Source organism: Drosophila melanogaster, chromosome X (genome assembly GCF_000001215.4).
Source record: "Drosophila melanogaster chromosome X".
Taxonomy (NCBI): domain Eukaryota; kingdom Metazoa; phylum Arthropoda; class Insecta; order Diptera; family Drosophilidae; genus Drosophila; species Drosophila melanogaster.
Genome location: NC_004354.4, coordinates 4,666,907 through 4,679,984, shown reverse-complemented (window position 1 = coordinate 4,679,984; position 13,078 = coordinate 4,666,907). Strand labels below are relative to the sequence as shown.

The window sequence follows — 13,078 nt, the reverse complement described above, 5'->3', positions numbered from 1 at the left end:
TTTACATAATTCTATGGGTTTTTGGATTTTCATTCAATTTAGCATATGGATTCTCATAATCAAATTTAATTTTAAAGTAAGACATTTTTTCAAGTGTCGATAATTATGGTTGACCATATAGCATGGTCACACTGGCATGGTTTGCTATAAAGTGAATTAAATGTTTTGCGTCCCAAGTAAATGCAACAAAAGCTGGGAACAAAATGTCATTGCTCTCAAGAGTTTTGTTTCACCTATTGGGCGGATGTTTATCAATAAGTAAAGAAGAATTTTTAGAAATTTATTGCAACATTTAAACCCAACGGCTATGACCAGCTGATTTGCTATAAATACAGTATATTAGTGTGAAATTCAGTATTTTCCATAGAAGTAGGCCCGCATTATGTATGGTATGTTTTAGTCACTCCACGAACGGTAACACTTTGGCTTGTTTGCTTGAAAAAACGTAACTTTTTTTGTTGTAATGAAGGAAGCAGCACGGGCAGTAGACCAACTCGAAATCGCGCATTGCCAACACGTAACGTACCAGCCCGTGTAATAACAGAAGAAACCCCGAGCCGCAACAACAACCCCCGAAAAGCGGTAGTTGTAAGAGTTTTCCCAAAGTGGCAGCGGCAATTACACGGCGAGAAACGAGTTCGCGTCGCGTCCAGCTGTTTGAAAATCAAAATTAACCGTTTTTAGCGCGTGAAACAAGACGTTTAGAACCGTGTTCAAAATGTAAGTGCCCCAGAAAAGCCGTAGATTACGGAAAAACTAAAGCTGTGGTAAAGTGTCAGCTAGTCTAGTCTGCTAGTGTGTGTGTGTGTGTGTGCGCTTTGCGTCGATGTGTCTTAACAGTTATGTCTGGCATAGATAACCGTCTTTTTCTCCCCTCCCTCTCTAAAACACTCTTCTCCATTTCAATTTTCCATTGCTAGCTGTACATTGTGTGCGAGTGGGATGCAGCATAACGGAGAGTCGAACGATCTCACCCTCTCCCGCTCCCGCTCTCTCACTCTTCTACTCCTCTCCTTGTCTGCCTAATAGGAAAACCAATAACAATAGAAAAAACCACAACATATTTGATTGCAAATTGCCAAGTTAAATATTTAAACGCAGTGTGCTTTTTGCGATTTGGATGCCATGTCCTTGACATAAATGCAGTTTTTTCATCGTGTTGTGTTTTTTTTTTTTTGTTTCGTTACGGCCATCGATTATTCCCGTGCAGTTGCCCTCCCATGTGGGGGTTGCTTTCGTTGTTGTCTGTGGTCTGTTATCATTCCAGCTTTAATGTGGCATGATAAGGAGGTGAAGTTTAAAAATGTGAAACGCAGCGAGGTGCAGACGTAAATAACCACATCCCCCGGATTTGATTTCTTATCGGCCGCTGCGGTTTTCGATTTCTCGATTGTCGTATTTATAGAGCCTGGAATTTCCTTGGCATTTTCTTCTCCCACAGAGCGCTCTTTATCTCTATCTGCCTCCACCCATTCCAGTTGACCTTCCACTTCCAATCGCTCCTTGGAAGTCATGCACTAAAAATAGTACGAACACATGCACGAAACATAAACAGATTGTCTTAGATCACAGACAGCGTGAAAGGAAAAACAATAGCAGGCCAAGTTCATTGTCCTTGATCACTGACGGAGAGATACTGTGGGTGAGAGAGAGAGAGAGAGAGGGGGAGTTCTGATGGTAGAGTGAGAGAGGGGGGGAGTACTGATGAGAGAGAGGGTAGGAGTCGTGGAAAGTGACGTGTCACCTTCCATCGAATGCACTGTGTGGGTGCGACAGAGAGGGGGCGAACGGGTTCAGTTGCCTGGAAAAGGGGGTGGCATCACCACAACAGCCCCAGAAAATATCACTTATTCGATTTGGCTATGAAAGTATCTTACAATTCCAACTTTTCAAAGTAACTAGCTTTCAAAGATCACTTAAATCTACGGATCAAACATTATTTATTGATAATGTGATAGAACCTAAAAGATCAATCAATCAGTTGTAATGCGATCACGTATTGTTTACTGGGGGGGGGGGGGGGGGCTTTCCATGTAAATATGTGTATTTCGAAACCTCCCCCAGGGAGCATTTTATTTGCACTAGCACAACTTTCACACGGGCGCCAATATGAGGGAGAAACGAAACCCTACCCCTATTTTTTTTCAAACCTTATCGCAGTTGGCTTCATTTAACGCTTATCGGCGTAAGTCGCCGTCTTGTATTTTGTTCCTGCGACTTGGGCTTGGGCTTGAGTCATGAATTATTTCAGCAGGCGTGTGGGTAGATATTTTTGGAAGGTAACGTTTACTTGGCATCGGAGCAATCGGAGTTATCAGCGTTCTGCATTCTGTGTACCTGCCGCGGGCGGTACCTGCGAGTCAATATCAATAGGTTTGGTCTTATCTGCATTCCAGGCCGGGAAACGGCAGCGAGGCGAAGCCATAACAGAGTTTTTACTTTCCAGGCGGATCAGTAACCTGTCGACTGTTGTCATTACTGTCCGTCTATAGTTTTTAGCTCCTCAAGTTTCACATATATATATATATATATTTTTTATAAAGCAAAAGAACGGCTATAAAAGTGTAATAGAAAAACGAAAGAAAAAAGCCGCAGTTCAATTCACCCCGACTCGGAAGTGTTTTGACTGAGTGAGTTTTCCGCTTCTGGTTACGCTGCTGTGCATCTATAGGTTCTTTAAGAAAAACACTTCTTCCCAAAAGGAAAAACTTGCAGCGCCGCCGCAAACAAGCAACACTTAACGCCCATAAATTAATTACAGCCAGGCACGCTAGGAATATAAATGTGAAATAAAAAAAAAAAAAAAAATCTAGGAAAAGCGACTAGATCGCTGGGGCGGAGCTAATTAGCGGCGAATAGAGCCGATCATATTTCATATTTTGACCAAGAGTTAGCCACAAAAAGCTGGTCGAGCTGTACCAAAAGTTGATATAGTTAAAATGTTTCAATTTCGAACTTTTTTTTTTTTTTTTTTTGTACGGAGATCGCAGCGAATAGCTTCGTTTTCTTTTAGCTTCTTCGGTATGCAGAACGCCACCGAGGGTAGATACATCCAAAATACATGACAGCCCACCCGCTGTCTCTTCCCAACATAGCCGCCATTTATTCTATTCTAAGCCGTGATTGATACGCCCCCAAAACGAAATGGGTGCGAAAAAGAAGTAGGGGGGCGAAATAGAAAGGCAATTGTCGGGTTGATTAGCCAGGCCCAAAGCACAGAGCCCAAAAGGCCAAATTCAATTCCAGACGTTGATTAATGGCTTTTGGGGCCACCAAAATGTCGCTGTAGTCCGTCGAAAAACAGCACAAATAAATTACAATTTTATTCAAATTCGAAAAACAACACCGCAATACATAGAGCAACCATTCTAATTAATTATTTTTATCTGCTTTTTTTTTTGCTCTCTTGCAGCCCTCGTACATAAATTGTGTGTACATTTATATATATATATATTTTCTACGCCACGTTAACCAGACTTTTTAAGTTTTAAATTAAAACTAAAGACGTATTATTTTTTTTTTTTTGAGTGTTTATATTTTTTTTTTTGCAAGTTTTGTTTGGTTACATTTGAGTTTGTGTTGAGTTTTTGCCAGCCAAAGGCGCTTAAGATGTTTAGTCCCGAGTACGAGAAGCGCATCCTGAAGCACTACAGTCCTGTGGCACGGAATCTGTTCAACAACTTCGAGTCGTCCACTACGCCCACATCTCTCGACCGCTTCATACCCTGCAGGTGAGTTGGTTACCAAATTTTCAAATGATAGAATGGTTTCTGTAACTTTGTAACTTTGTTTGGGTGCATTGAACTCTGCACGAGCCGTTATTTTTTTATTTTTTTTTATTTTTTTGCTACGTCATCTCTTCCGCTGGCGAAAGCAAAGAACGAACAGCAGCAACCTATGAATTTCCCGCCTGGCTGCGCCTCGTTTAGGTAACGGTGCTCCCATGTCCGCCGGCGGGCAGAAGTAGCAACAAACAAATAAACAAAGTGTAGCAACAAACAAACAAGCATGGCCAGCGATAATTTACATGATATTATAATAGTGGAAAAACTGTGCACCTACGACGGTGTCAATTGATAGGATTGAAATATTTGAACTGCATTCTATTTTCTATCTATATTATTGTTTAAACTAATTTAAAATAAATGTAATCATAACGAAAGAACTTGCGTATTTCTGCTTCATTCGCTAATGAGTTCCGCGTAGAAATCAAACACGAAATGAGTTAAAGAAGCGAAAAAAAGCGACATTAACCAAAAACTTCATGGGAAAACGGGGAAATCTGAACTCTTGTGTGGCAACATGGGTTCAACGACAAGGCCCAAACCGACGTGAGAGTTCAGCGGACGAGTCGAGGAGAAGAGTTGGTAGGAAACAGAAAAATGGAGAAACACAGTCGTCGAGTTGGTCATTATTTTCAGCGTTGAAACTTAATTAGTTTCCGGTTAGAGGTGGCATATTATATGTATATATATATATATATATTTTTTTTTTGATTGAATTGTCATTCGTTGCGCCTGCATTTTGTATATGGGATATTTTTCAACGCTCAAATTGCGTCCCCCAACCGTTTATGAAATTTGATTTATTCGAGGTGGAAGTGAGCACTTCAAATGCGTTTGCCAGATATAATCATTAAAAAAGGGGTAAAGTCGGTGGGGGGGGGTTGGTATTATTTGCCTTTGTCAAATGACACACAGCGAAAACAGCCAACGCCTATTGCATTCGTAAACAGTTTTTCGCAATGCAGTGCAGTTCTCAGTTCTCACACTTGGGCAAATTTCATGGCGAATGAATATTATATTGTATATATTTAGTTGTTGTTTCTCGCAAATTTTTGCACAATTCGACCGTCAATAATTTTTTTGCACGTTGCACACGTTTTTTATGTTTTTAATGGATAGAAATAATAACAATTGTTTTGCCTGTGCAGTGGGGAAAAGGGGGTTAGGTGGGTTGGGGGGGTGGAATGCCAGACGATATGGCTAAATTGAATTTGAACGCGTTTGCATAAATTTATTTAGTCTGCGTTCTGTGTGCCCTCCCGTGATTCCATTGTGGATTTTTGATATAAATTATTTATGTAAGGCTAAGTACATTTTGATGTGCACTCATCTACCTTTTTTCCCATTGCTGCAACGAAGCGAACTCTTGAAATAAAAATAAAAAAAAAAAAGTTGAGGAACCCAGTGTAATGGTATTTATTCATAGGTTGGAAATGGGGATTTCACATTTTGTAGTACCAATAAATCATAGAAAACACAGTGCTACAGTAATATAGCAATTTTCCTCTTCTAGTCTTAATTAATGAATGGCATTTTCATCGCATTAACATTTCCGTGCTTCCTATCTTTTCCTCGTGCAGAGCGTACAACAACTGGCAGACGAACTTTGCGTCAATCAACAAGTCCAATGACAACTCGCCGCAGACGAGTAAGAAGCAGCGGGACTGCGGGGAAACGGCACGCGATAGTCTCGCCTACTCCTGCCTACTGAAGAACGAGCTCCTCGGATCGGCAATCGACGACGTGAAGACCGCCGGCGAGGAGCGGAATGAGAATGCCTACACGCCGGCCGCAAAGCGGAGTCTCTTCAAGTACCAGTCACCCACCAAGCAGGTGAGTTTTATCCATTAGCATTTTGTGTTTTCAGTTCCAGTGGGGCTTTCTTTTTTAATATATATGCTAAGCTAATATGCACTGGTAGAGATAATATCGGAATAATCGGAATTATCGGAATTTTAGTTATCGAAGATTACGCACAAGTTGGCCAAAGCGTTGAAATCTACATTTTCCAGCAATGGGAGTGTAATGTACAAGTTCGATCGAAATGATATCGAAAATATCGATAGACAAAATGTTTCAATATTCATACAAAGCAAAAAAAGCGTTTCCTTTTATCAAACTCCACTTGATTTCTTTGATGAATTCTTGTGCCAGGAATGCTTCAAGCTGAAAGGTCAGCGAATTTGACTTTCGATTGAGGTTTCGCATGGCATTGTGTGCTGCAGAATGCATTTAATTGAATTTGCAGTCGGTGTTAATTGAGTTTTTCTTCTGCTGCTCGAAATGAAAAAGTAGCGATATCAAATGGAAAGTTGAATAAACCGCAAGAGCAACGAATCGTGGGAATTTGATTTCTTTGCCTTTATACTCCATCTTCTCATAACATTACCTATGATATTTGTACATATGTAGGGTATATATGTCTTTTTCGATCCATTGTTGATTGTCTGCTGAAAATGTCTGACGTTTTTCCGACCGGAAAAACAACTGGCCGGCATTCAAGACTAGCCGCGTCGAGTCAAGTCTCTGTCTATCTAACCGTCTATCTATTGATCGATGGAAACCGGTTTCTGTGAAAAGTCTTTGCTTTCGTCTAAGGAGAAAAGTTGCCACGACCAAAACTCGAGGTTAACACACTCTTCTGGACGCCCATGTGCGCCGCGTGTTTGTAGATCCAGATCCCAACGTCCATAAAAGGCAGCACATCCCATCTCATCTAGCCATGTAATTGTATTCGAATGTGTATGACTGGTGGACGGACGACTGATTGTTCAAGTGTTTGGTCAAAAAGTGAAATAAATGGGAAAACCAGAAATTGAAACAGAAACAGAAAAAAAACCAGATGTGTGGAGCGGGTAACTATGGCCACTTGTCATTAGATTCGTGGCATCGCCGGTGATCTACCACATCACCACTATCGCCATCGACATCGTAATTATTATTATTGCAGACCTGACATATTTGCCCGCTTATCAGATTTATGTTGCCTCAATTGCCAACTCCAAAATAAATAAAGAGGTACGTGTGGGGCACGTCCGCTGACCGTCGTCGTCGTCGTCGTCGTTGGCCCTTCTCGACTTTGTTGAATATTTTGCTTTGACTGATTTTTGACAGTTGACACGTTGCCGCAGCAGCAGAAGCGGTTGAAAAATCATCGGCAGCCAACGAAAAAAAAAAAAAAAAAATGAAATAACAAAACCGAATTCCCTACGTTCGAAACAAATAAGTGAGCAACACTCACGCACTCACATTTTAGATAATGAAAAGTAGTCAAATATTCGAATACCCTTTGCATTGGATGCTGCTTAGATTGATTGCTTGCTATTTGCTTGTGATTAGATTTGACAGCAAGATGCGCGATAGCAGACGTCCAGATTAATCGTGTTTGGGATTTTTCTCATGGAACACTCAACTATGAGTATCTAAAAAAAAAAAATAGCAACATTTTGCATATACCCCATTCGCAATCGAAGAGTGTGTGGTGGTGGGTAATGGAATGGAAAGAAACGCAACTTGAAGTGGTCGAGAGATTGGAGTGAAGAATTCTTCATTCTTCAACTACTACTTCAGTGGTCTAAAACGGCACTTGAGTCAATATAACTGAGATTTCTGTGTGCCCATTTGGGCACCGTAGTTTGGCCATTTCAATTTCAGCGTTGGCAAGAGGGAAAAAGTCACTTGGGTCCACTTTGTATCTCGGATATATATATATATATATTTTTTTTTTTTTCTGATTAATAGCGAGCACGGCGAGTTGATTTCTTTTCGGCCTAATGGTTTTGCCAACTGTCGAGAGCTTTTGTTTTGATTTTGAATTTGAATTATGATTTTGAGTAACACTGCAATTATTCAGGCACAAATCAAGCGGCCATTCATCCACATCACGCCCACGCAATTAACGCGCCACGCCCACTTCCTATGTAGCCCTTATATTTTCATACGCCCCTATGGTCACAACAAACGATATGTAATTCAATTATGTGCGGTCGCAAACTTATTGTCATAAATAATGTGGTTTCTACAGTAGTTTCTCGTTGTCCAGCAGACACCCAAAAAAAATATATGGTCTCAACACATTTTTCGACATTTGCCATTGTTTCGATTGAAAGGAAAGGAGGATTGGGGTTTTGGTCGTGAATTGATTGACGAGTGGCTGGATTATGCTGGAATTCTTTGCAATGAATGAATGGGGTATCATTATTAGTCAGAGCAGGTAGTACATACACTCTGTTGATTAAATCGTATATAGTAAGTTACTACTATCAAATATAGATAAATAGATCTAGTTTCTTAAACTAGTTAAGCTTGCTAGATACTCTATATGCGCTATATGCGTGCTGCTTTATGCTATCTCGTTGTGCTTATAAATAAGTTTAGTTATTAATAAGTTAAAGCTACATTTCGTGCACCTGTTGATGGCTTCTTCTTGACTTTTAGCCCCCCCCCCCTGTCTGTTCATTTCGAATAGCCATTAAGTTGGGGTATTATAGGCAAGACGACTAAAGCAGTGAATTCTCATCTTTTATAGTTCGCCTTTGTTGTCTCTGCGTTTTATTGTTATAATAATTATTAATTTATGCAGCAGACATTTGCATTAACATCGCATTAGCGATGACTATTTTCGTGGCAGCGTGATTAAGTTGGTCCGAACCGATTCGAGATACGAAACGATCGCCGCGACAGGTTCAACATTAACATTAAACATGGGTTAAATACCCACCGCTCACCCCTCACCACTTTGCTTAACCCTTTTTCGACAGGCACTTCTTTTTGAAATCACGCTTTTATAATTCTTCTCTCCAGCTCGTTTTCTTCGTCGTTTTTTTTTTTATTTTTTTGTTTCTGTTCTCGCTGCTGGTTGGTTGTTTATTTGTTTAATTTATAAGCCTGCCTCCAAGCGCCGCCCACCGACCAGAAATAAAAAAATATATATATATAACCAAAAAGCCGGCCGGCAAGCTGTTTTTTTTTCCACTATTTTTCTTGGTTAGCAGCTCAGCTCGCATTTTTGTCTTTTGTTTGGTGTTTGCTGGGCGGCATGAATGAATGCTTTTTGTTTTCTGCCACTGTGACATGCCGTTTTGTACCAGACTGTACTGCAATTAACAGAGCTCTCTTAATTGAATAAAGCAATTAGCTTGACGCTGGCAAAACAAAACAACACTACAAATATAAAGTAATAGTAAGTAAGTAAAACAGACTACAGAAATAGTTGATAAATAGGCAAAGTCGAAAGGTTGAAAATAAGATGGGCTCACTGTGCGATTTTAATCGGCTACAAGTTTTCGGATTTCCTTTTGCCATTTGTCAGTGGATTTTTACTGCCACTTGCCACCCCCCCCCCCCCTTGGACTCCCCGCCGATCGACAAACTTTAAGCGTTTTAGCAATTGAATTTCTAATAGGCTTTTACCCACCACCTCGTGGTTTTTGTTTCTTCACTCTGCATGGCATCGAAAAACATTTAAATTTAATGGCAGTTGCTTGTACGCTTTATAGAGTGAGAGACCCAAAAAAAAAAAAAAAAAAACAAAAAAAAAACCATTAAATCGTTGGCTTCTCTGGGCTGTGATATAATTTTTAATTCTTTCCAAAGTGTAAAGTGACCATTAGAAGATATATATCTTCTATATATGGTGAAGAACTGCGGTTTCCACGTTCTGTAATTAAGTTCGGTTATATCTCATCTCGTTTTTCGCTGGCGAGCGGTCAACTTCTCTATGTTCTTAATTGAATTAAATTTTAATTTACTCAACGAATTAGCAGGAGTCCGTGGCAGGCGGCATGACGTCAAGTGGCTGCTTTCGGGTCAGGTCAAAGCAGCTCAACCCCATCCAATCCCCAAATATGTGCAATTTGTATGTGCGTGTTCATTTTATCTGGTGCGCTCTGTTTGCCGGGATGTTTGCCCCCTTTATCGGTATCGCGAAACGAGAACCTGACCAAACCCATAATGACAAATGGTGTTCCAAAAACCGCGTGTCATAACAATGAATGTATCAGCAACAGCGAAATGCGAAATGCGAAATGAGTCGGACTTGAAATACATATATCTGCACATAGTACATATAATTCATAATAAATGCCATGAGTGCTTAACTATTAGTCAGAACTAAAACTCAACTTGGCTGTACTAATCATTAGTGCTAATGCCAATTCATATCCCAGCATCAGAATTCCCTCAGTTTTATCGCAGTGTTAAATTTAAATTTAGTAAAGTTAGTAATTATGTGAAATGACCACCAGCATTCTTTAATCTATTGTCATGAATTAAAAACGAATGTGGAATCGCATGCATTTGGAATGTAATCCGGAGAAAGAAGCTCTTATCCTGACCATTTCCATTTCCATTTCCATTTAATTAACATTTCTATGTGAAACTTTGCCTTACTTTTTTCCATCTTGCAATGCGTTGGCACGCACAATTCCGTTGGGTTTTGAGTCCATCTATCTATCTATGTACCGCCGACTCACGCATTTCATTGCGTAAGAGTGGGCGCAGGGGGGGGGGGCGTGGCCGTCGGAGGTCCGATGTCTATGACTACTGGCCCTTCACGCATACGCTTAACACACTTCTCTGCCCGCATTTTCTATGCAAACAAAAAAGCCGGAGAGCAGAGCTTCCAGCGAAGCGGAATGCGTGCCAAATGCGAATTGTAAGGTTACACGGTGAGAAAAGCATCTCAACTTTAAATTGCTACTCTTATGGAAGAAATATCTTCACTTTTATCGCTTGTAGAAATGGTCTTGTTAAGGGGTAGTGTGTCGTTTTTTTTTTTTTTTGTGTGTGTACTTGAGGAACAAGGTGAGGGAGCAGCATATGACCAGGGGGCAGAGATTGCGACGCGGTCGCAGCTCTTAGCACGATGGCGTTAATTGCTGAACGCCAAGTACGCGGGCCGCAAACAAAGCAAACTCCAATGCTATTCCCGCACCGAGACCACAATTGAGACACATACGCGATTTGGCAATTTCTTGCTCGGCTGGAGCAACTGGAACGCCTGCAATTAGCATCCAATTCATTCGTATTCAACTAATACCCTTTTTCGTCTTTTCGTTGCAGGACTACAATGGCGAGTGTCCGTACTCGTTGTCACCCGTCAGCGCCAAAAGTCAGAAGCTGTTGCGATCGCCGCGCAAGGCTACGCGCAAAATCTCTCGCATTCCCTTCAAGGTGCTAGACGCGCCCGAGTTGCAGGACGACTTCTATCTGAACCTGGTCGACTGGTCGTCGCAGAACGTACTGGCTGTAGGCCTGGGCAGCTGTGTCTATCTGTGGAGCGCGTGCACCAGTCAGGTGAGTCTTGTACATTAGGCAATATGCCTGCACTTTGTGTTCATAAACTAATCAAATGATTTTTCCCGATCGATATGTGATAGGTTACCCGCCTGTGTGATCTCAGTCCGGATGCGAATACGGTGACCTCGGTGTCGTGGAACGAGCGTGGCAACACCGTGGCCGTGGGCACACATCACGGCTACGTGACCGTCTGGGATGTGGCGGCCAATAAGCAGATCAACAAACTGAATGGCCATTCGGCGCGTGTGGGCGCCTTGGCATGGAACAGTGACATCCTGTCGAGCGGGTCGCGAGACCGTTGGATCATACAGCGGGATACGAGAACGCCGCAACTGCAATCGGAGCGCAGATTGGCCGGACATCGGCAGGAGGTGTGCGGACTGAAATGGTCACCGGATAATCAATACTTGGCCAGTGGCGGCAACGATAATCGGTTGTATGTGTGGAATCAGCATTCCGTGAATCCCGTACAATCATACACGGAGCATATGGCGGCTGTAAAGGCGATCGCGTGGTCGCCGCATCACCACGGACTCCTGGCCAGCGGCGGTGGAACGGCGGATAGGTGTATCCGTTTCTGGAATACGCTGACGGGCCAGCCCATGCAGTGCGTGGACACGGGCTCGCAGGTTTGCAATCTGGCCTGGTCCAAGCACTCCTCGGAGCTGGTCTCCACGCACGGCTACTCGCAGAACCAGATACTCGTGTGGAAATATCCCTCCCTGACGCAAGTGGCCAAGCTGACGGGCCATTCGTATCGTGTGCTCTATCTGGCGCTGAGTCCCGATGGTGAGGCTATTGTTACGGGCGCCGGCGACGAGACGCTGCGATTTTGGAACGTATTCAGCAAGGCGCGCAGTCAGAAGGAGAACAAGTCCGTTCTGAATCTGTTTGCCAATATCAGATAAGGACAATAACTCCAAGCGAGCGAAGACTGAGCGAGCGCCAAAGGCAAACACAACACAACACAAAACAAAACAAAACAAAGCAAAGTATAATATAAATAAAATGGATACTTGAAACCGAAAAACAAAGCCAACCAACCAATCAGCAAAAACCAAGCTGAAGCTAACAAACTAATCGAGCCTATATGCTATATATATACAAACGATTCTTGTTCAGCAGTCGTTTTGTAAATTGTTGTGTGACCCCACAGCAGCAATAGATTAAATAAATTTAAGTTAAGCAATCTGTATAGAACGGTAATTAGCAACATTTACGTAGGTAAACACATGCAATTTATGAAGGAATAACATCAAGAGAGATGGCTGAAACAAGAACTGAAAATGAAACTAAGTCTATGGAAATTGTAAGTAATTGGAAAATCAACAACACCACACTCACACACTATCTTTAATCGACATTTTTTGTTGCTGCTTTTTTAAATGTATTGTTTTTTTTTTGTGGTACACCTACACTACACCTAAGAAAATTGGATACCCCTACATATACATTTATACGTTTATATATATATATTTTTTTGCTAGCCTCTAAGTAACTAACTTTATTTCAAGCAAACATTTATACACATATTTCGCTCACTAGAAACACTCATACCCCCGAAAACACAATGTATATTAAATAAACTTATACAATTTCAAAATGTGCCCCAAAAAGTATGCTTGTTTTTTTTGCCCTAGTAGTGGCCTAGTGGAGTTTAAAACCGTTCGAAACGGTTAAGCGGTTTTTGGGGCTTAGCGGGGGCTCAATCCGCAAAGCTGTGAGCTTTTGTCTGCCACCTGTCTGCGAAAAGCTCTTCGTTATTTTTTTACCTAACTTTTGGACGCATCTTCGTGGGCGTGGCCAGGGGCGTAGGCCCAAATTAAGGGGGCTCAAGAATATGTGGGAAGTACCCACTTTCGATACGAAAGCAGCTGGAAATGCATGCACATAAGCAGTTTCACAAATTCACAAAGATGAAAAGCAAGCAGTATTTCAATTGAATTTGAACTTAATACTGAATACTGGAAAAAATTTGCCTTTGGCCAAAACCC

The 13,078-nt window shown here is 41.6% G+C and overlaps 1 protein-coding gene across 2 annotated transcripts; it reads left to right on the top strand.

Annotated features, from left to right (window-relative positions):
- The first annotated feature begins 447 nt into the window (after positions 1–447).
- On the top strand, positions 448–12,695 carry fzr (fizzy-related). 2 transcript variants are annotated; one of them, NM_080113.3, is made up of 5 exons: positions 448–720; positions 3,413–3,731; positions 5,366–5,618; positions 10,848–11,081; positions 11,165–12,695. In NM_080113.3, exons 2-5 carry the CDS (start codon positions 3,610–3,612, stop codon positions 11,990–11,992), a joined length of 1,437 nt encoding a protein of 478 aa, NP_524852.2. In that variant the 5' UTR covers positions 448–720; positions 3,413–3,609; the 3' UTR covers positions 11,993–12,695. The 2 variants fall into 2 exon arrangements, with proteins under 2 accessions (NP_524852.2, NP_726941.1); NM_167013.2 differs by lacking the exon at positions 448–720 and adding an exon at positions 2,452–2,630.
- Positions 12,696–13,078: the final 383 nt, after the last annotated feature.

What these genes read in the sequence shown, in the direction of transcription:
- fzr (NM_080113.3), top strand. Translation starts at nt 3,610, where the DNA reads ATGTTTAGTCCCGAGTACGAGAAGCGCATCCTGAAGCACTACAGTCCT. An exon ending in ACCAGTCACCCACCAAGCAG is followed by an intron (nt 5,619 to 10,847) that starts GTGAGTTTTATC and finishes TTTTCGTTGCAG; the next exon opens with GACTACAATGGCGAGTGTCC. An exon ending in GGAGCGCGTGCACCAGTCAG is followed by an intron (nt 11,082 to 11,164) that starts GTGAGTCTTGTA and finishes GATATGTGATAG; the next exon opens with GTTACCCGCCTGTGTGATCT.